The sequence below is a fragment of the Myxocyprinus asiaticus genome, chromosome 20 (genome assembly GCF_019703515.2).
Source record: "Myxocyprinus asiaticus isolate MX2 ecotype Aquarium Trade chromosome 20, UBuf_Myxa_2, whole genome shotgun sequence".
In the NCBI taxonomy this organism is placed as follows: Eukaryota; Metazoa; Chordata; class Actinopteri; order Cypriniformes; family Catostomidae; genus Myxocyprinus; species Myxocyprinus asiaticus.
Window position 1 is genome coordinate 32665870 of NC_059363.1, and position 25127 is coordinate 32690996.

Here is a 25127-nt window from a genome sequence, read left to right on the forward strand (position 1 = left end):
GTAAAACCATCTTTCAAAAAGTTAAACACATTTTAATTGCACTTATTTCTTTTCCAGTTTCATTTGAATTTTTATTTAAAATAAATAAATAAATAAAGTTCAAAGCTTCAAATCAAGGTGTCTGGCTTTGTTGTGTAGGCTTAACCCTAACCCTGCTTAATGAAAATTACCCCATCGTACCACCTAGCATCCAACCAGCGGTAATACCAGTGTTCATCGGTTTTCTGTGGAGTTTTTTCTGCGCCCACTATCGGGGGCAGCCCTATAGCATACTCTACATTTTGTTGCAAACATTGAGCCTCCACATAAAGTAGAGTCTGCTCTGACCTTTCCTGTATGTAGCCTACATTTTCCCGCTCCATTCTAGTTTGTTGTCTAGGTGCACACCAAGGTTCTGAACCAAATCAACATTCTGCCCCACAAATGTATAAGAACTGTGTCGGAGTGTATTATGAGAACTTGTGTTTTTCTTCATGCACAATTTAATGAGGAAAACCAACCTGCATGACAAACACTCCACGGCTGTCCCAGTGTTGTTGTGTGGAATGGTTAATTTGTCCTCCGTTCCATTTTATGACCACCCAGTCATTTTTACAGAGACAGTTTCTTCTCATCTTGAAGTACTCCCAATAAATAAATAAAAATCTTAGGTGAGTTCTTATCTTTTTTAAGATTGTTCTTAAAGGACAGTGTTAGAGCCTAGTGGGCTGCGCTCATGACATGGGATGTAAAGGCATCACGAGTGACTCGGGTTTGTTTTCTGGCTTGTAGGGTCTTTCCCGATCCCATCCCCACTCTTCTACCCTATAATTTCCTGTCAATTCTCCACTATCCTTACCCCAATAAAGACAAAAAGGCCCCCAAAATATTCTTAAAGTGTTCTTAAAGCAAGTTCATGTAGAAATGTAATTTTAGACCAAAACATATTTTTGTGTTTTATGCTGTTTTTATTTTCATCTTTTAAACCATATGTTTACCAAATGTTATTACAAAATCCAAACAGTAAATGTTGTTGTGAATCTTTTTATTTAAGAGACCCATTATGTTAGTCAATTTAAATGAATGTGCTGCATTGTGCTCTCTCTGTTACCTTTACAGGCCATAGAAACATAATAATAATATTAATAATATCATTAGAAAGCCAACATTGTCCTTTTTGCTTTAGTGCATAAAACACAAAATGTGTGGAAAAAAGTGTGTTAAACGAGTCAAAATGATGGACAGGATCACATTAAGCATTACAGCATTATAGCCTCCTAACTTCCTATATATCTTGTATATGGTAATTATTGTCTTTAAACTACATATCTCACTCACTTTACACTTAATGATTGTGAGATGCTTGCTACTTACAGTAAAAGTTATTAGGAAAATTTATTGTATTGAATTGACAGTTTAAAAAAAAAACTTGATGAGCAGGCTAGTAAACTTGGACAATGTCAAAGCCTGTCATTTTATTCTTAAGAAAATAATCGTTAAGGATCCAGAGATTTGAACAATCTATGCCAAGTCTCTGGAACACCAACAGGAGGGATAGAACATCATTCTTTCAAAATATACAGTTGTGCTCAAAAGTTTGCATACCCTTGGAGAACTGGCAATATATGTACCATTTTTAAAGAAAACATGAGTGAGCAGGCAAAACACATTTCTTTTATTTTTTATGGGATTCATATTCAACTGTAGGTTATAACAGAATGGCACAATCATAAAACAAAACATGACAACAAAGAAAAAAATGAAATGACCCCTGTTCAAATGTCTGCATACCCTTAGTTCTTAATACTGTGTATTGCCCCCTTTAGCATCAATGACAGCATGCGGTCTTTTGTAATAGTTGTCTATGAGGCCCCAAATTCTTGCAGGTGGTATAGTTGCCCATTCGTCTTGGCAAAATGCCTCCAGGTCATGCAAAGTCTTTGGTCGTCTTGCATGAACCACACGTTTGAGATCTCCCCAGAGTGGCTCGATGATATTAAGGTCAGGAGACTGTGATGGCCACTCCAGAACCTTCACCTTTTTCTGCTGTAACCACTGGAGGGTCAACTTGGCCTTGTGCTTAGGGTCATTGTCATGCTGGAAAGTCCAAGAGCGTCCCATGCGCAGCTTTTGTGCAGAAGAATGCAAATTGTCTGCCAGTATTTTCTGATAACATGCTGCGTTCATCTTGCCATCAATTTTCACAAGATTCCCCGTGCCTTTAGAGCTCACACCCCTCAAAACATCAGTGAGCCACCACCATGCTTCACAGTGGGGATGGTATTCTTTTCACTATATGCCTTGTTGACCCCTCTCCAAACATGGTGCTTATGGTTGTGACCATAAAGCTCTATTTTGGTCTTGTCACTCCAAATTACAGTGTGCCAGAAGCTGTGAGGCCTGTCAAGGTGTTGTCGGGCATATTGTAACCGGGCTTTTTTGTGGCATTGGCGCAGTAAAGGCTTCTTTCTGGCGACTCGACCATGCATCTCATTTTTGTTCAAGAATCATCGTATTGTTCTCCTTGAAACAACCACACCGTCTTTTTCCAGAGCAGCCTGTATTTCTCCTGAGGTTACCTGTGGGTTTTTCTTTGTATCCTGAACAATTCTTCTGGCTGAAATCTTTCTTGGTCTACCTGACCTTGGCTTGGTATCAAGAGATCCCCAAATTTTCCACTTCTTAATAAGTGATTGAACAGTACTGACTGGCATTTTCAAGGCTTTGGATATCTTTTTATATCCTTTTCCATCTTTATAAAGTTCCATTACCTTGTTACTCAGGTCTTTTGACAGTTCTTTTCTGCTCCCCATGGCTCAGTATCTAGCCTGCTCAGTGCATCCATGTGAGAGCTAACAAACTCATTGACTATTTATACACAGACACTAATTGCAATTTAAAAAGCCACAGGTGTGGGAAATTAATCTTTACCATTTAAACCTGTGTGTGTCACCTTGTGTGTGTGTAACAAGGCCAAACATTCAAGGGTATGTAAACTTTTGATCAGGGCCATTTGGGTGATTTCTGTTATCATTATGATTTAAAAAGGAGCCAAACAACTATGTGATAATAAATGGCTTCATATGATCACTATCCTTAAATAAAAGACAGTTTCAGATCAGTCATATTTTCAAAATCAATGCCAAAATTTCACAATTTCTACCAGGGTATGCAAACTTTAGAGCACAACTGTATTTCTCAATTTTACAATTTTCAAAATGATACTGGAGAGCGCTGACTAACAGCTTGGTCCAAAATATCATATTTTTGTTTAGTTTAGAGTAGGGACATACATAGCAGTGTTTACATATGATTGGACCGTTTATTTGAATAAATATGAAAAATCTAAAAGATGTGCATTATTGTTGACAGCTTGATGAACACTTTGCAGTTGTTTTTGTGACTGTAGGTGATGTGCTTCAAATGCATACACCAATGTCATATGTAACTTTAGAGATGGTCCCTAAATTTGTAACTATTTCTGAATATCGAACATCCAACGTCAAGCTAACTTGATGGCACAAGCTTAGCAAAGGAACTGTTATTGAAAGATGGGGCATTTAAAACACTTGGACCACAAAGATGTAAGTAAACAATTTAATTCATCAATATTTCATATATCATGACTGTTTGATAGTTTATGGTGCTGCTTGAGTAATATTTTAATATATTCAGGGTGTATGTTATGTGTTAACCCTGAAATAAACTTTTATAGTGTTATGTGGAGTTTGTTCATTTTCTTCAGATTGAGTTTCAAATATGGCTGTATTGGAAGGGCTGCACAATGTTAACCAATCATAACAGTTGACGTTTACATTGAAGTCTTAAAGGGCCAGAGACCTTGAAACCGAGCTTTTCAGACAGAGAGCCAAAGACAGGGTGGAAAATGATTATATATGACTCAATTATGACTGTTTTGGTGCAAAAAAACTACTAACATTATAAGTGGACCTCAGAGAAGATAATACAATTATTAAAAAAAGAGCATGTCATGATCCCTTTAAATTGCATTACACATACCAGCATTTCATCATCCTACACTCTACCCTACTCTTTTGATATCGGCGTTGGCATCTGTGATTTAAAAATAAATAAATAATCATATCGGTTGACCACTAGTATAACGACCATGACTAACACACAGTATGGTCCAATTTGGATTGGTCAGATTTGACCGATACCTGATCCATTTGAAAAGGTGAGTATTGGTGGATCGGTGCATTGGTGCATATCTCGTTAAAATCGCTGTGAATATTACTTTTGAAAACAGAAGGTCAATTCGAAAACATGTAATTGTATGATACTGATATATCTTGCAGTGTACACACAAAACAGGGAACTGTGTACAGTTATTTATTTATGTATGTGTTTAGACAGATTGTGGGTGGGAGCCACAGGAATTCACACTTATTTACATAGGCAGCACTTCCAGTCAACCTTTTGAGCCCTGTTGAACTGCTTGTCTGACATAGAAAGGGATGCCACATGGAACCACCTCTTGTAGCGGTGACATGCAATCTGAAAATAATAATAATAATAATTTTATCAAATTGCCCAGTAATCACTCACTCACTCTCTCTCTCGGCTGCGTGTGTGTCTCTCTCTCTCTCTCTAACTGGTGCCTCCGGATCGTCTTTATCCTCCTCCCAACTGATTAGGACAACTAGGCGCCGGGCATCCGTCCTCACGGCCCAGCCACACTCTCCTCCTCGTCATACCTACTTACTGCAGAAATATCAAGAGTAGAATGGTAATATGCAATTCCAAACATAGTCTGTGAGTTTTTTCAAATGGATTTCAATTCAGAGTAGTCTTGGGCACAGATGGTAAAGTGAGGGTTTGGCTCCACTGCATTATTATGCTGTCTCTTTAACTTGCTGCTTCCTCATGACTGCAGAATTGTTACTGTTGTGTAAGTCACATAGTACAGCATTGGTCTATCAATTAATCCATTAATCCACACTATTATAAACTCAGGAAGATCAGTTGAAGGGATAGTTCACCCAAAAATGGAAATTCTCTCATCATTTATTCAACCTCATTCCATCCCAGATGTGTATGACTTTCTATCTTCTACAGAACACAAATGAAGGTATATTTCTTCAGCCCTGTTGGTTCATACAATGCAACTGAATGGTGACCTGAACTTTGAAGCCTTCAAAAAGCACACAAAGGCAGCATAAAAGTAATCCATACGTCTCCAGTGGTTTTAATTCATGTGTCCAGAAGTGATGTGATAAGTGTGGGTGAGAAACAGATCAATATTGATGTCCTTTTTTACTATAAATCTCCACCTTTGACCATCCACGACCAGTAGGTGGCGATATGCCCGAAGAATGTTAATCACCAAAAAAAAAAAAAGGGCTTACATATTGATCTGTTTCCCACCCACACCTATCATGTGTTCACATCTGAACACATGGATTTTAACCACTGGAGTCGTATGGATTATTTCTATGCTGCTTTTATGTGCTTTTTGGAGCTTCAAAGTTTTGGCTACCATTCGCTTGCTTTGTATGGACCTACAGAGCTGAAATATTCTTCTAAAAGTCTTTGTGCTCTGCAGAAGAAAAAGTCAAATACATCTGGGATGGCATGAGGGTGAGTAAATGATGAGAGATACTTCTTTTCTTTTTTTTTTGGTGGGGGAGATTGAACTATTCCTTCAATCAGGTATTTATATCTTTTATAATAAAATATGAGTCATAGATGTTTAAACTTCATAAAAGATTCCTCAGATTACATGGCAATCAGAACACCCCAGATTAAAAATGTTTTGTGGATTAAAATGGTAATCCCTTCATAACTTCTTCAATCAAATTACTTGTGCTATCCAGAGGCAATCTGAGGTTAAGGGAAGGTCAATGTAGTGTTCGGGATAACTGCTTGAACACCTGTCACATTTGTCACATTTCACCACAAATGTATTGCAGGCTTTCTCTAACACGAATGTGAATGTGAATTGCTTACATCACAGATTTGTCTGTCGCTGGAGTTTAAAAAAGCAAAGTTCACGCAATAATATAACAAAAAATGAAGTACTACTCATCCTCATGTCATTATGAATCACACAAAAGCAGATGAATGTCCATGCTGCTCTTTCCTTATAAAAAGAAAGCAAATGGGGGATGGGGTTGTCAAGCTCAAAAAAAAAAAAAGGAACCATAAAATTACAAAAGTAGTCCATTAATCTTCTGAAGCCAGGTCCAATATTCAGCTCTTCATAACTGTCCATTCAACATCAGATATCTCCTGACTGGCTGTTCAGTGGCGACAGAAACTTGTCCACTTGCTGGAAACTTGTCACATCGCGTCAGCTCAAAATAGTGTCTTTATAATGTGTTTTACCCCATTGCTTTCTTTCATAGTTTCTTGTTTGGACATGTTACGATTTTTCTAAACATGACCTGGACTGTATTTTGTGTACATGTACATGGACTAATAACAATTAGGTGCAACATTTCTTTTACAATTTCAAAGCTGTAAATGTTCCTCATCTGAATTGCATAAAAAATTCCACCTTGTATTCTGATAAGGGATATGTTGATATACATGTACATGTTTAAGTTTCATTGTAACCAGGGCAACAAGGGAAGCATAGCAACATCAGAGTAAAACAGAAGCGGTTGGTGTTTTAGGTAACCATGAATGTTCTGCCCGTGTGTGTGTGTGTTGATGGTTGTGGAATTCCCTGCAGAACTCATGAGCTGTGTCCACTCACAGCTGTGAGGGTAAACAGAGGTCATGAGAGGTCATGATTGTGCTCTCAGAGAACTCCTTCCTGTATTGCTCTAGGTTCTGTTGTCTTGTTCATTAAGATTAAGGTTTAAGGCAGATTTGGTTTAATATTTATTGAACAAACCTGTTAAAGGATGGACAGATACAGATATGGACAGATATGTAATACTGTATATAGTGTTGATATAGTCTAGCTGACTGACTAGCTAGAAACCACTGAACTTCTGTGTCTAAATGTGACCAGCAGTTCAGTTGTGATATTGATGTATGAATCATATTTTTAGGGAAGCTGTTACGGTCAATGTACTTGTGTGTGTGCGGTAGTGGTAGATCATATCGCATGTGCTCATATCTGCAGTTCCAGGTGTGTGATATGCTCAGTGAAGCAGAGACATTATCTTTGAAACCCACACAAGTTCTTTGCCCTAATATATTTTTAAGATTTCTGTTTTTTCTGTTTGTTTGTTTTTTTGGTTAAAAATTTTTTTTTCATCAAGCCATTCCATTATGTGTGTGTTTTTTATTTTTATTAGAGTAAATTTAGTGCGATTTAATATAAAAACAACGCCAATAAAATGGTATCTGTTTACGAGCTGAGATGCTGTAAAACAGCAAGACTCAAAATGCAGCGGCCAAAGATGTGCATCTGATGCATGTGTACTGTACACAGACAAGCAATTAAATCGTATAACAGATGGAAAACATGAATGTTTCCTGTATGAACAGTCCATAAACCTCAACTCGAATGTCAAATGGATTGCTGTGGACTTTTTGTTGTCTATGCAGTGGTTTTCTCTGCCATAATGTAATGTCTTTGAATTATCGGCAACACTTTACAATAAGGTTCCATTTGTTAACATCAGTTGATGCATTAGGTATCATGAACTAACAACAAACAATATATTTGTTAACAGCATCAGGGCTCAACGCTAAGGATTTTTTCTAATGGACCGGTCGGGCTAGTGCTTCAGATTTTTACTGGCCCTGCCAAAATTTTCACTGGCCCCAACACAAAAATTATAAATAGCTGTTTTTACCATTATGGCTTTAAAAATGTGTCCAAAGATAATTCTTTTTTACATATATTATGTTTTTAAGACAATGTCCCCCCCAAACTGAATCACATTTATAATTTGCAAGATATGATTTATGCCTTATGTAATCCCATGTAAGCGCTTTACAGATATAAATACATCATATTAACCTCAGCCGTCATGCCATTTACACATGAGTTTTTAAGTGAAGAGTTCTGTTGTGCAGATGACGGGTTTTCGGTCACCCGTTTAGTCATGCTGTCATGCAAATTTTGCCCATGTGTAGTGTATTCACACACAGGATCAAAGATTTAGTCATTGAGTTAAATATGTGATTATTGGCTGAATGTAATAAACATATGAATCCCTGAGAAGAGACTTGCCACCAAATCGGTTGTGATGTGTCATATACATTAGGAAGATATTAGACCTAATCTGTGAATTAAGAATGTGAATATAACGAAGTCAGACAACCTAAAGACCAACACTGACTGATATACAAAAGCACAAAAACAAAAATACCTGTCCGGTCCAAAAATGAGAAATGTAACTGGTGTTTCATGAGGATGATATGAAGTAGTCAGTTTTGAATATTCATCTTCACCCTGCTGCTAAACAGCTCTGATAATAATAGCCATAATGATCTTGCTTCTTTTCATATCAAACGCCATTATAATGTTGAATTAATGATTACATTTTGAAACTAACCTAATTAAATCTATACTTACATTTTGGATATTGAGCAGCTCGTGATTTCCAGACACGTGTATAACTGGGGTTTAAGTTTATTACGTCTCATTTGGCACTTCATCTCTAAAGGCAAATTAATGAGAGAAAATTTGCTTTTTTTTTTTTACAGTGGGAATAAAACTTGCGCTCTGTCCCTTTACGAGAGCACATGCATGTTAAACATTCTACGCTGCAAAGAGAGATATGATGATGAGACATATACACGGAGAGACATGGATTTTCAGTCCTATAGAAGGAAACTGTTGATTTCTTGTGTTCCAGTGTGTGGATTACTGCTTTTCACCAACATGTAAAAACGAAAAATGTGGGGATTTCACGCACTGTGAACACGGAATGTGCGGGGATACTTAAAATGTTGCACAAGACGTGCAATTCCGCTACGAAATTCATTGTGTTTTTCTTTTTTTTTTTTTTTTCTTTTTTCTACACATTGTTAATAACTGCTGCTAAGACACTTGGAAAAGAGCGAGGACAGTGCTAGGAGAGTGCGCTCGGTGTCTGCATGCGACTGTGGCATGTCCAGTATATTATGCGCTCACGCATTTTTGCGAGCTAAATAGAATCGCGCTCGCTCGTCGGTTAGAATACTTGGTTCGCTCAGTGTAATTTTTGTGCTCTCTCACTTGTTGTTTTCTTGCACTTATGTTATAAATGCAGCACTGGCCCGATCGGGCAAGTGTCAGTTCTAACAACTGGCCCGAATCACTCTCACACTGGCCCCGGGCCATCGAGCAGTCCTTATTGTCGAGCCCTGAGCATTTATTAGTCTTTGATGATGATAGTTAATATAATTGCAAAATACAAATACAATGGTTCATAATGCATTAACAAATACAACTTTTGATTTAAAAAATGTATTGGTATATGTTGAAATTAACATTAAGATTAATCAATGCTGTAAAAGTATTGTTCATTGTTAGTTCATGTTAACTAATGTAGGTAAATAATGTTAACTAATAGAACCTTATTGTAAAGTGTTTCCAAATTATCATCATTTGGAGGCTTTGCACAGAAAATATTGATATACGATTAAGTATTTGGCATAGCATGTAATTAATTCGATTGCTCTTTTTAATTGATTTGATAACCCTAATTATATATATAAATATATATATAAATTTTTTATAACATTGAGAATCTACATTGTAATATTTGTACGTTAATAATGAATTTGCCACGCCACACAACTATTAGTAAAAAGCTAAATTTTAAAGAAATCGTGACCAGTTACCGCACAAAAATCTGTAGTATCTTTTATACATTTCAATTTTAACCTGAAATCCTGATGTTGAATTAAAAAAAGTTCATGCATATTTATGTCAACTACATATTTGCTGCATGGGTTTACTGTATTATTTCTATTGCAGGGGACAATAAAAAAAAAAAAAAAAGTATTTTAAGCTTAACAAAGCCAAATTTATTAAAGGTTACTGGCATAGTTGCATTATTGGCATCATTGCTCTTGTCTGGGTGATTGACGAAGAAACATTTTATTAAGAAGTATTTTATGCATGAAACTGAGCTCATTGTTCTTGTGGAATGTTGCTTTTACCCTCTTTTCTATCGTAGTCAAAATAAAAGTTATCGTGCTTACTATGTTTTGCTTTCTCTTTCCAATATTATGCTTCAGATAGATAATAGAATTAAACTTAGCAACAATATCTGAGCCCCACTTACGTCTATCCATATCACTAAATCCAGCGGCCGTGGTATGTCATTGTGACCTAGTTCAGTCAAAAACTATACGTCTCGTTTTTCACAACACCATTGTTAGATTTACACTTTATGCTTGGCAGAATATCCTCACTCAAACCAAGCTGACGTGGATTGAGAATAGGGATGTGCAAAACTACATATTTTCAAAATTAACTAGTCGATGGGTCCACCTACATGTGTAGATACATTACAGATTTTTTTTAAATATATTTACTTTATACTTGGTCTCAAAGAAATTGGTTAGTCATCATTTATTTTAATTTTTTGCGGATTGAGTTTTTGCGAATTAGACACAATTTTACAGGTATTAATATTTGATACAAGTATATGTACACATGCCACAAAATCACTGGACATGATGTTATTACAGTTTGGGCAAATTCCTCTGGTGTTTTCCAGTGGACATTGTTTAATAGTAGTATCAAATGGGCAGATTCACTTCATATCAAACTTTATTGGCAAGAGAAACTTAAGTGTACATTGCCAATGCATTATTAGACACTGTACATACAGATATAAAACATATTGAATGTTGAAGTTTAATTTGCTGAAATTTAATATCTCAAAACTGTTATCTCTGGCTGCCATTTTTAGGTAGGTACCTGAAGTAGGTACACATGGCTGCAGCTCACTGAATGGTCAGGTTCTTCTCACTCAGTCTCTATCACGCGCACATGCTCTATCACAGTTCCGCTTTTGAAACTGGTTCAGACGACAGTTGTTGCGCATTTTGAGGCTCGTATCTCTCGCACGCCTGGTTCACGTGAAGTCTCCATTCTCCGTACAGTAAATCCGCTCCCCTGTTTGTAATGCCCAGGACATGCGTCATGTGTAACGAAACATGCACTGCTCCACACAATTAGTTTCTGTGTTAAGATGTGCAGTCATGTGTCCAGCATGTACCACCTGTAAATATAAATATAATATATATATATATATATATATATATATATATATATATATATATATATATATATATATATGTGTGTGTGTGTGTGTGTGTGTGTGTGTGTGTGTGCGCCAATTAGCCACAGAAAGTGGGGAAAACATTAGTGGCATTTCACCCATTGTACAAAGGTGCCTCTGTTTGTTCCATGCAGGCAGCATTACCTTGCCCCCATACTATTCCTAAACATATGGAGCCAGTAAGGCTGAGTAGCCTGCCAGGAACAACTCGAGACTCCTTTCTCCCATCTCAAAAAGGCTCAGGTAGGGGGGAAAAAAACAAAAAATGGGTAATGCATTATTTGCGTACATTTTTTTTAATGCGTTAAACAAAAACTATTAATCGCAGAAATTAACTCGTTAAATTTCCCAACCTATATATCAGGGGTCGGCAACCTATGGCACGCGTGCCAGCATTGGCACACGGAGGGGTAATCACTGGCATGCCAGCAACGGCAAGAGCAGAGTAGACTGTTTTATTTGTATAATTCCGCACCTGCATTCCAATCTACATCTTGATGTTATCCTTCCTCATGATCATGCAGCATGTTTTCATGAGCTGAATGGGAGGCTAAACAAAAAGTTAAAATGTGACGACAATGCAGCATACCCAACAGACTCGTGCAGCGCGTGCAAGCCATTCGCACATCACGAGCCGGCAGCGCATCACTTTCGGTAAACCGCGCTAGTAAACGCGCCCGCTTTACTTCAGTCAGTCTGCGTGGATGACAGCCTACATTCTGTGTTTCATATGTTTCTTTTTGCTTTCAGAACAACACGTGATGTAATAAGGAAAACACCACTATTAATCCTTGAGATTTCCAACCCAGCATACACGTACACCCTCTTTAAACCATGGTCACACTTAACAGTACAGTAAACAATTAAAAGAGAAAACGTAAACCCACATCGTGGGTTCAAAAATCTGAGTCTATTCAAAATATAAATTAAACCTGGTAATAAAGTTTTAGGATTTTGCAGGTGTGATTCACTGAAAAGGGCTAAATAGTTGATCGGTTTGTGAAGCGCGAATGGCTTGCACACGCAGCACGAGTCTCGTCACAATTTAATAGTTTTTAGTCTCCCATTCAGCTGATGAAAACACACTGCGTGATCATGATGAAGGATTACATCAAGATGTAAACTGGAATGCAGGTGCTAAAAATGTCATATAAATAAAATAGCTTGCTCCTCTCTCGCTGTTGCTTACGTGCTAGTGATTACTTGATTACAATGAATTTTTTATATTAATAAGAAATATTTAAGATTCCACACAATTTCGTGATCAGTAATCAAATAAGCATATTTGTGACATTAACTGTGTTAACTCATTTTGTACAAAAGGACAGGTTTTCTTTCAATAAAGCACTTACACAAGATGCTCTGAAAATTCACATGCAGGATCATGATTGTATCATAATCATTGGGTTTTGCAAAAAAAATTTACTCAAACTGTTATGCTGATAATATCATTTCTAAAGAAAAATAAACGATTAAATTAGAAAAATGCAAAATAGAAACATTTTCACAAGTGGACTCGAATATCAGTACAATCTGAAGGGGGGGGGGGTGTTGCGGTGCTTCGGCACAGCCATTGACCAGGAAAATAGAAAATAGCACGGTATATATATATATATATATATATATATATAGTACTGTGCAAAAGTTTTAGGCACTTGTGAAAAACTTTCAAAGTGAGGATTTCTTAAAAAATAATGCCATAAATACTTTTCATTAATCAATTAATGTCATACAAAGTCCAGTAAACAGAAAAAAAGCTAAATCAATATTCGGTGTGACCACCTTTGCCTTCAAAACAGCACCAATTCTCCTAGGTACACCTGGACACAGTTTTTCTTGGTTGTTGGCAGATAGGATGTTCCAAGCTTCTTGGAGAATTCACCAGTTCTTCTATCTATTTCGGCTGTCTCAGTTGCTTTTGTCTCTTTATGTAATCTCAAACAGACACGATGTTCAGTGGGGGGGCACTATGGGGGCCATGACATCTGTTGCAGGGCTCCCTGTTCTTCTGTTCTAATCTTTTCTATTTGCAAAAGTAATGTTTGGGAGTCTAACATTTATATTTCCTATTGACACACTAAAGCTGAAGATATAAATAACCATCTTAAGACAAATGCTTTTGTGAAACATCTTATGTGCCTAAAACTTTTGCGTGTGTGTGTGTATACGTGTGTGTGTGTGTGTGTGTGTGTGTGTGTATATATATATATATATATATATATATATATATAATATAATATAATATATATATAATTACTATACCCAAAAGGATTTCCCACCACTACAAAACTTTAAATGGTATCCTCTTTCAGGATCCAGTTTCATGAAGTCACTAAAGAGGGTAGCGTAACAAATAAACTAAATAAATTAGTTTTTCTGATTTAATTTGCATCACGTTTTCTGTGCAAAATCTTTTTTTTTCTGTTGTGCCAGTTGTTCAAATTTTCTCTTGCCGTGCCAACATCAACACTGGCCCCACCACAAAAAGTAAACTGAATGAAAATGAAAAAAACAAAATGCCAAAATCTTATATCATGAAATCTTTAATTTTATATCACGATAACGATATATATCATGATATAGTTACATTTTTCAGAAAAAAAACTATAAAAATTTGTTTATGTATTAACCATATTATAATGCCTGTTTCATTGAATTAAATACTTAAATAATACCTAATTAAAAACGACTTCCTCTTATATAGTGTCTAATACAAAATGTATAATTTTTCAAATGATGCGTTAGAGTAAAAGTGTTTCGATATCATAACATAGCAGTGTGTGAGTAAAGGTGCAAAAAAGTGTTTAAAAAGTCATATTAATTAACCATCACATGATCATCACAAACATTGAAATGTCTGATGTGGACTAGCGCCTGGTTTATGACAGTCGCTCCTTGCTGTGTGCTGGCTTCACATATTTTACAACTGTACATAGATGTTGATGGAGGGTGAATGCTGTGACTGGCAAAAGTTTAAGGACACATCAGCTGTAACTGACTGTGGGAATGTTTCGATTTCTACAGTCACTCCGGGTTTCTTTGGATCTCAACTTTGTGTTGCTAGGCAACAGATATTTTTATCCAAGCTTAATTTTCATGTCAGAAACTAATCTGCTATGGTGATATCTTCAATTTTAAAATGTGAATTTAATATCCTTTTCATGTTTATACTGATTTCTTGTCAAAGCCTGTGGCATGGGCTAAAAATAACATTTATATTTTTTTTTTCTTTCAGGAAAAGAGGGATTGAAGTTGTTCAGGTAAGTGGATCTCAACTGTTTTCCTAGCTAGCCTGGGGTGCTTTGTTTGTTGTTTGATATTTTGCAAAAGAACCCAAGAAAAAATTAATGTAGTGATTAAGTATATTTTCAACAATTATAAAGACATCCATAGATTTGTTTAGCGTTGCCAAAAATACATAATTTCTGAGTCCAAGGACATGATCTCGTTATTCCAAAAAGATGTGAATGCTAGATGCAATTCCCCTTTACGTGTTAACAGCAATCTCTCTGATTGGTGGATTTTGCTTCAGGATTGTGGGTAATGTAGTATTTCCTTAAGTATTGGCAATTTAACCTGATCATTTACAAATAAAGTGAAATTCTTACTGATTTGTGGCTATTTCTGAAGCTTATATCACTGTTTGAAAACATCTGAGCTCATGGTAGGTCTGTTTTGAAAGGTTTATACGTTATCGCTACAAATCAGTTCACCCTGTGAAGGTTTTGATTTGGCATTTTCACATTGGCTGTTTAGTTTTAATTTGTAGTCCCCCAATGTTAATGAAACTAAAACTAAAGCTACTGAATTGCACCTATTCTACATTGTTTACAGTAGTAGAGGTATAAAGATGTGTAGGGAGTGTAGTTGTTAGTGTATAAAAGTGTTCAGATGAAGTGAATATGTGGATGAAATGGTTGGATCTCACTGCTGTGGGCTTCATTCACCATTCCTGGGAGGTTAAGCAGGTGTTTAGTACATTAATATGCTACACAAAATCTCTCTCTCTCTCTTTCTCCATTTGAGTTTATTATTGAAAATGGAAAGTGTGGCTAGTTTGTTGTCATTAGAGATGTTATGATAGTTAAGCCCAAATTGTTCTCATTTGTTACGGTTAAGCATGCTAATATTAACATTTTTAAGCATCAAACCTTTTTCCACAATAAGACCAAAGCAAACTCCCAACCAGTAAAGCTACACCTACCGACTACATTGTCGAGATATCAAAAGTTATCAAAATGAGTTATCAAAGCTTCAGATATTAAAGTTCACAGACTAACTTCAATAGCGCAAGCATTTCAAATCATTTTACCACAGTTTAGTCTCTGTGTTTAATAGTGCTTTTGACTTGCGGTATACAGTCTGGTGCTCATTGCAGTTCATTCTGGCCAAGAACCACTTAGACAAGACCTTCTGATTGTTTTGTTTTAATGTACCATTTAGGTGCAGGTTTATCTGAAATAGCTTATACCACAAACATAGACCCATCGAGCACTGATTATTTCACAGACATAACTTGGAAAGCAAAGCAGAATATACTGTTCTGCATGTGGATATCTAGTTTAATTGCTACTAAGTGCCTCAAACAAATCTTTGAGTATCATTCAAAGATTTAATGCCACTAACTCCGGTACCTTAGAAACACGACTCTTGAACTGAATATAAATTTGGAATTCCCTTCAGCACACACATATGGACTTGGACACATTCAGTGGAGTTCAAAAGGCCACATTGAAAATCAAGTAGCCTATTCAAAATCTAATTTAAACCTGGTATGTAGGGAAAAAAAATCCATAATAGAAACACTTCAACATAAAATGAATAAGAAAGTTATGAAGCAAAAGCGCACAGTTCAGTCTTTAAAGGGATAGTTCACCCATAAATGAAAATTTCCTCATCATTTACTCACCCTCATGCCATCCCAGTTGTGTATGACTTTCTTTCTTCTGCAGAAAATAAATGAAGATTTTTATAAGAATATCTCATCTCTGTAGGTCCATACAATGCAAGTGAATGGTGGCCAGAACTCTGAAGGCCCAAAAAGCACACAAGTCAGCATAAAAGTAATCTAAACGACTCCAGTTGTTTAATCAATGTCTTTTAAAAGTGATATGATAGGTGTGGGTAACTTTCACATTCTTTTGTTTTTTTGGCAATATGCATTCTTCGTGTATATCGCCACCTACTGGTTGGGGCTGGTAAAAGGTGGAAATTGATAGTAAAAAAGTACTTAAATATTGGTCTGTTTCTCACCCACACATATCATATCACTTCAGAAGACATGGATTAAACCACTGCGGTTGTACTGATTACTTTTATGCTGCCTTTATGTGCTTTTTGGACCTTCAGAGTTCTGACCACCATTCACGTGCATTGTATGGACCTACAGAGCTGAGATATTCTTCTAAAAAAATCTTCATCTATGTTCTGCAGAAGAAAGAAAGTCATACACATCTGGGATGGCATGAGGGTGAGTAAATCATGAGTAAATCATCATAATTAAATTTCACATCAAGTTTTTTAGTAATTATAAAAAAATAAAAAAAAATAAAAAAAAACATCAGGCTCATTTCATTCCTAAAAGTTCCATGATTCATATTTAATTCTCCTGCTTTTGAGGCTGGCTTAAAAGAGGCTCCATTTAAAAGCATGTGCATTTCCTGTTTCTCTCAAGTGCACTGGTCCATGAAGTTTCTCCAGTACTTTATTCATACTCTTGTTTGGGTATTTCATTTATGGACGCATCTGGGCATAATGTGATGAATCATTAAATAAGTGCTCATCATATTGAGTTTTCAGCCCTCTTATTTGGACATTTTCAAGTGATCCTCATTAGACCCAGAGACAGTATGGTGTCTCTCCCCTCAATATGCTTTTATACTCATTCCCAGCTTATTTTCTAAAAGAGACCCATCAAATATGAGCACGGGCTGGGAAGAGTGTCAATATTCATGAATGAGGGAAGATTAAAGCATGATGACATCCTAGCCCACACTCCCTCCTCCAATACCAAGTTTCTCCCATAATCTTTTGATAGAATTTAAAGCTCCATCCTTCATACTCTGAATTAACAGGGAGTAATACACTGATGCCTCATGACCTTTTCCAAAAGCAGTAATCACCTCTCCCAGAGTATCTGCCACTTTAGGGGGGTGTGAGCTACTCCCAAATATAGTACAGAGCAGGTGGCGCAGCTGTAAATACTTAAAGAACTGAGATCTGGGAATCCTAAAATGTTGAACCATATTTTCAAAAGATCTCAACACTCCACTCTCATATAGGTTACCGAGCATATTAACCTCCCTCACAATCCACCCTGACCAGTAGAAAGGGGATGTTTCTCCCTTTTTCTGCCCAATTTGGAATACCCAATTCCCAATGCACTCTTAAGTCCTCATGGTGGCATAGTGACTCGCCTCAATCCGGGTGGTAGAGGACGAATCTCAGTTGCCTCCGCGTCTGAGACCGTCAACCCGCGCATCTTATCACGTGGCTTGTTGAGCGTGTTACCGTGGAAACATAGTGCATGTGGAGGCTTCATGCCATCCACCACAGCATCCACGCACAACTCACCACGCAACCCACCGAGAGTGAACCACATTATAGTGACCACGAGGAGGTTACCCCATGTTACTCTACCCTCCCTAGCAACCGGGCCAGTTTGGTTGCTTAGGAGACCTGGCTGGAGACACTCAGCACGCCCTGGTTTTCGAACTCGCGAACTCCAGGGGTGGTAGTCAGCGTCTTTACTTGCTGAGCTACCCAGAAAGGGGATTTATTAATACGTAGTTTTGGGTTCAGCCATAAGCTCGAGGCAGCATTTTAGATAAATGTCTGAATTAAACTCATGTGCAAATGCGAGATAACTGGGTGTGACTTAACTTCTTCATTTAGTTTGATAGGTTTTGCAGTGGCAAAATAGGAGCAAGAACTTCCTGTTTAATACAAAACCAGGGAGGGGCTCTCTCAGGTGGAAGCAACCAATGAGCCAAATGTCTGAGACCAAATGCTTAATAATAAAACAAAATCTTGGGTAGGCCTAGCCCACCTTTGTCAATCAGCTTATGTATCTTATTGAAATGTAATCTGGGATGCTTACCATTCCAAATGAAGGACTTCGCTATGCTATCAAATTGCTTGAAATAAGAGAGGGGGACATCTATAGGGAGAAATTGTAGCAGGTAGTTGAATTTTGAAATGCAGTTAATTTTAATAACATTAACCTTCCCAATCATTGATAAGTGTAATGAAGCCCACCTGCCCACATCGCTCGGAAACCTTTTTATTAAGGGGTCAAAATTAACTCTAACTAAATCAGACAAATTTGCTGGGAATAAAATGCCCAAATACTTTTTGCCATGTTTGGGCCACTGGAAGGCACCCGGCTGAAAAGCCATTACTTGGCAGTATGCTGTCATAATAATAATAATTAATAATTTTCTTTATTTATCACACATTATACATTTGCACATATACAGTGAAATTCTTCTTTTTCACATATCCCAGTTAGGCTGGGGTCAGAGCTGGGGCCAAAGCTTCTTATTTAGACCAATTAACTCTATATCCTGAGAACTTAGAAAATGAATTAATAATTCTGTGGAGGCAAGGCATAGATCTAGTGGGGTCGGAGATGAATAATAAAATATCATCTGCATAAAGCAAAAGCTTATGCGCCACACCTCCCGCCATCACCCCTGGAAAATCATCTTTCTTATCGCAGCTGCTAATGGTTCCAGGGCAAGACAGAACAATAATGGGGCAAGAGGGCAACCCTGCCAGGTGCCCCTATCCAGAGTAAAATAATCTGAACTTAATTTGTTTGAACCGCCGCTACCGGGTGTCTATAAAGTAACTTAATCCATCCAATAAAAGTATTCCCGAACCCGTACGTTTCCAAAATCGTAAAAAAGATAATCCCATTCTACCATATCAAATGCCTTTTTGGCATCAAGTGAGATGGCAGCAACCGGAGACTGGTCATTCACCACTGACCACATGATATTGATAAAACGCCTGATGTTATCAGAAAAGCTGCGGCCCCGAATAAATCCCATCTGATCTAGCTAAATCAGGGAAATTGGACGGTAACTCTTACACTCGCTTGGATCTTTGTCCTTTTTAAGAATCAGACTGATCCGGGCTTGTGTCATGGTTGGCGGAAGCTTTCCATTCTTTAATGATTCTGTATAAACTTCTAGCAAAAGCGGAGCCAGTTCTGTAGCGTAAAATCTAAATAATTCAGCGGCAAAGCCATCTGGCCCCGGAGCCTTGCCTGTAGGTTCACCCAAAAATTAAAATTTGCTGATAATTTACTCACCCTCAGGCCATCCAAGATGTATCTTGGTTTCTTTCTTCATCAAAACAGATTTTAAGACTTTTAAGATTTCATTTCAGGCTTCCTCCTTTAAACAATGCAAGTGAATGTCCTCCATTTTTTGACTGTCCAAAATGCATATTTAGGGTGCATCAAAATAATCCATACGACTCCAGTCGACAAATAAAGTTCTTCTGAACCCAAACGATTGATTATTTTTAGAAACAAAACAATGCTTATATTGTCCGTACATCTCTGTGACATGCGCTCATGAGAGGGATGATGTATGCTCATTGGTAAGGTCACACATCACGTGGAGGAGGAGGCAGGAAGTGCGTCATTGTTTACAAGAGAAACTTGCACAGACCAAGCGCCGTTCACAAACCAAAACAGTCCAAAACAATTTCAAAACAATAAAATATTTTTGTTTTAATAAAAACAAAATTATTTTTCCAAATAATAATAATAAAAATAAACAATGACGTGCTTGCTGACTCCTCCACGTGACGCGTGACCTTACCAATGAGCTTACGTCATCCCTCTCATGAGCGCACGTCACAGAGATGTACGGAAGCAAACATTTGTAGTTAAAAAGTATTGTTTTGTTTCTCAAAATAATCAATCGTTTGGGTTCAGAAGAACTTTATTTGTCGACTGTAGTCGTGTGGATTATTTTGATGCACCTTAAATATGCATTTTGGACCGTCAAGAAATGGAGTACATTCACTTGCATTGTTTAGAGGAGGAGGCCTGAAATGAAATCTTAAATTCTGTTTTGATGAAGAAAGAAACTCGGATACATCTTGGATGGCCTGAGGGTGAGTAAATTATCAGCAAATTTTCGTTTTTGGGTGAACTATTCCTTTAATTTCCTCGTCAAGCTCCTCCAAGGTTATCTAAGAATCAAGAATTTTTTTGCTCAGTCGTCAATTTAGGGAGTTCTAATGGTTCCACAAAGTTTCTAATATCTTCATCAGTAGACAAAGATGTGGAACTATAGAGATCAAGATTGAATTCTTTAAAAGCATTATTAATTTCAATGGCCGAGGTAAATGTTTCACCACCGGCAGATTTCACTGAGGGAATGGTAGAAAAAGACTCTATCTGCTGTATATATCTAGCCAAAAGCTTCCCTGCTTTGTCCCCCAACTCAAAGTATGTCTGTCCTGCCCTGAATAGCCAAAACTCCACCTTCCTTGACAAAATAGTATTATATCTGTATTTCAATTGGGTCAGTTCTCTGAGGCCATCAGATGACATTCGGCGCTTCAGCTCTGCCTCGGCACTTTTAATATTCCCTTCCAACTCCACAAGTTCTCGTGCTTTGGATTTTTTGGTGAATGAGGCATACTGTATGATCCGACCCCTAAGAACCGCCTTAAGTGCCTCCCAAGCCACGCCCACAGTTGATACTGAGGACCAGTTGGTCTCCATATAGACATTGATTTCAGCCTTTAGCATTTGTTGGAATTCAGAATTTTGCAACAGAGATACATTTAAAGCGGCAACTATATGATTTCTCTTTCTCCGTATGTGGCAAAACCTTTAAACTCACCAGGATGTGATCTGAGACAAATTTTTTTCCAATTGAACAATCAACAACAGATGAAATGAGGGACTTGGATATATATATAAAAAAAATCTATTCTAAAATAAATCTAATGGACTGATTTAAAAAAAAAAAAAGAATAGTCCCTACCAGATGGGTTCAAAAGTCTCCAAATATCTGTAAGACCAAGATTTTTTACACATCCTGTGTAGCGTCACTGTTGCTCTAGGAGGCTTTTGCTTCACTATGATCAAGGACTGAGTCCATCAATAGATTCAAATCTTCTCCCAATATTATATCATGAGGGGTGCCAGTGGCTTGCAACATCCCTTCATGATCTATGAAAAAGCCCTGATCATCAGCGTTAGGTGCGTAAATATTAGCCAAAATCAACCTTTGCCTCTGAATGTCTGCTAAAACAATAATGACTCTTCCTAATTTATCTTTAATCTGTTTGAGACATTTGAAATGTAGATGTTTACTTATCAATGTAATGACTCCCCTGCTCTTACTTGAGCCAGCACTAAAGAAAACATGTCCACCCCATATCTTCCCAAATTTTTCAGCTTCCTGCAGGGAAAGATGTGTTTCTTTAAGAAACACTATATCATATTTCTTACGTTTAAGAAAATAAATAACCTTCCTCCTTCTTGTGGGGTGCCCCAACCCATTCACATTCCACGTGGAGAGAGACAATCCACTCATAATAACATTTGACATTTTGATATATTAGAAAAAATAGATTGTGTGGCAAAAACAAAATTATAAAGACCACATTCCAACATTAGTGCAACAGTCATACCCCAAACTTCCCCTCGAACCAAACAAACAGAAAAAAGAAAAACATGCGCATTACCTCCGCGTACAACAGCGCCAACCAGCGTCCATCCCTCTAAACTCTAACAGTCCACGTACGCCTATGAGAGCCTCCACAACAACTTTGCCGATGGATTGCTCAAGTCCGGTGTTTCTGTAAAAATTTTGTGAGAGAGAATTACACAACAGAAAATAATCTATAAAAACAAACTCCAACCAATAGGAGGCATAAGCACAAAGAACATGCAGATTCATCCACAAACTGTACCGAAGGAGTGTTACTCCACAAAACATACTCCAGCCGCTAGGCGGAACCAGCACAAAAAGAAACAAAGAAGGCGCCCAGTTTCCTCAGACGGTCAAGTGAATGTTCATTGAGTCAGGCCCACTCGGCTGCATAGAAAGTGTCACACATTGACCTACTCACTCCATTGACTTTATGAAGGACATCGCTTGCTGTGGGCATGTAAATATTTTGTGGCCATCCTTAGTATCTGTTCTCAATTTGGCCAGAAACATCAGACCAAAGCGACCTTCCGTTGATGATGTAAGAGTGTCTTGCATTCCTTGAATCGATCACGTTTCTCTCGTCAAATTCGCAAAGTCTGGGAAAATGTTGTGGTTCTTCCAAGAAAGCCTTCCTTTACTCCTCGCCTCGTGTAACACGAGATCTTTATCGGATGATTCCTCAGCGGATCTCCGAGCCGGAACTCTGTGAGCTCGCTCGACTTCCAGCTTATGGCCTTTTTATGTCGAGCAGACTCGCGAAGAGCCCATCCAGAAATTTCACCATATCTCGACCTTCTTAGTCTTCAGGAATTCCAACAGTTTGGACGTTGTTTCGCCGGCTTAGATTCTCTAAGTTTTCCAACTTTTCCCAGACACGCTCCAAGTCTGTCTTGGTCGCTAGTGGATTAGCAGCTTATTCCCTCTCCAGTGACTCCAGATAATCGATCCGTTTCTCAACATCTGACACTCTTGTAACCATCACAGTGAATTTAGTCTCCATGGCAGTGATCGATCGACGTATTACAGCAAGATCCTCCAAGTCTGCAACGACCTTCGCCAGCATTGCTGACATATTCAACAGTTGACGCTGAATCTCTTTCACAGTACTGTCCAAATTGAATCCCATGCTTGCGGCCTCCTCAGCGGCTTCAGCTTGAGCACGTAAGTGTTTTGTAATGTCTCCAGAGCCCGAGAATTTTGAATTCTTTGACATATCTTCCTAGAACAGTCAACAATCAGAGTATTGAATCTCACCGGTTTATGACATAAAATGTATTAAAACTAGCAAAGTGCACAGAGTTCGAAGTTCACACGTCCGACCCTCACATGGCGCCCGTGACTCCCTGAAAAAGTAATTTTTGATCAAAACTAGACAGGCCCCATTTCCAGCAGTCATCACTCCAACACCTTATCCTTGAGTAATCATGCTAAATTGCTAATTTGGTACTAGAAAATCACTATTATATCAAACACAGTTGAAAGCTACTTGGTTTGTTAAATGCAGCTTAACATTGCCTTTTGTGTTTGTTTTTGAGTTGCCACAGTCTCTAGTTTAAGAAATAGACACCTCACATGTCCTCAGCTGACAGCTTCATTGAATTCTACCCGCTCAACATCAGTTTCATGTACAACAGTAAAGAGAAGACTCAGGGGTGCAGGCCTTATGGGAAGAATTGCAAAGAAAAAGCCACTTTTGAAACAGAAAAACAAAAAGAAAAGGTTAGAGTGGGCAAAGAAACACAGGCATTGGACAACAGATAAATGGAAAAGAGTTTTATGGATCTTAACCCCATTGAGCTTTTGTGGGATCAGCTAGACTGTAAGGTGCATGAGAAGTGCCCGACGAGACAGCCACATCTATGGCAAGTGCTACAGGAAGCGTGGGGTGAAATGTCACCTGAGTATCTGGACAAACTGACAGCTAGAATGCCAAGGATCTACTTTTTCAAATTTTAATAGTAATTTTTAATGTGATTAATGTCCTGACTATACATTGTGATCAGTTGAATGCCACTTTGGTGAATAAAAGTACCAATTTCTTTATTATTCCAAACTTTTGGCTGCCATTGTATATAAAACTATTGATTTTAGGTTGTTGATTATGACTGTAGAAACAATATAGTTTGTTTATTGCGAATTATTCCGATAAACACAAATATTAGTTGATCTTTCTCTGCTGTACCATGGGCAGTGTAGTTGTTTACCATGAAATCCGTTATCAGTATTTGTCTATGGGATAAATTAATGGGATTTTGACTTCCTGAAGCAGACTGTTGCGCTCTATAGTGCCATGTTTGCAAAAGGTAAATATTTAAGAATTACACATTGTCTGCTGCATATATATATTACTTCATATCATCATCGAGAAGTTAATAAAGCTTCTTTTACTGATCTTGTGTGAATCCTACTCATAGAATGAGGCATGATGTAATAACACATTTTAATATCACATTAGTTGATGTTTTACATGTAGTTTTGAGCATTCTCTTATTTAAATGCTCCTCTAATCGCCACCTCGGCAGCGTGGCGGGTGTCTAAATATTTGCAAACAGAATGTTGTTTTTTTTCAGCTGTTTCGAACTTCTTTTTGGCTCTAAGCAAAGAATGACGAAGAACTTCTCTGTGTGCTTACCGGGGCATTTAAGTGTCCACTTTTTGGGGGCCACTGGATGTTCTCTCACCAATTTTATTTGGTTTCTTGTGATTGTGGACTGTATAATATTAAACAAAGAAGAGCCATGGAAATGCACTTTAAAAAAGCCTACCATCAGCTAGATGCACACACACAGACATCACAGACACACACACATCATGTACTGCCTGTGGACATTGGTGTTTTGTTACTTTTCTGTCTCGGTTGCCGCTCAGCATCATAAATAACTGATGTCTCTACACAGAGAAGTGGAAGTGACTCCTTTGAATAATATGAAGACATTATCTTTGGAGCAGTCTTATGCTATTAAAAAAAAAATTAGGCCCACTACTTTCTTTTGCAGAACACACACAAAAAAAAATCTTCATGAATATTCCGATCCGTCTATTCATTATAAGCTTTCAATATAAGGCAGTGGACAGTGCCTCGAGTTAAAGCTTAAAAAAGGACAAAATGTATCATAAAAATGGGCATGTGACTCATGCATTATATTCCAAGTCTTCTGAAGGTATGAAATAGGTTTCGGTGAGAAACAGCCCGCAATGCAAATCATTTTTTTGTGAAAATCTTTACATATATTAAAATGAGAACTTGGCACTCCAT

General features: G+C 37.6%; 1 protein-coding gene across 2 annotated transcripts in view; it reads left to right on the forward strand.

The window, feature by feature from the left end:
- The window catches only part of LOC127411334 (inositol-tetrakisphosphate 1-kinase-like), an 86510-nt gene that overhangs the window by 21364 nt on the left and 40019 nt on the right, over positions 1-25127 (forward strand). For both annotated transcript variants that reach the window (XM_051646847.1, XM_051646849.1), the window contains one exon: positions 14419-14443. In XM_051646847.1, coding sequence (XP_051502807.1) covers positions 14419-14443 — 25 coding nt within the window. The remainder of the gene's footprint in view (positions 1-14418; positions 14444-25127) is intronic.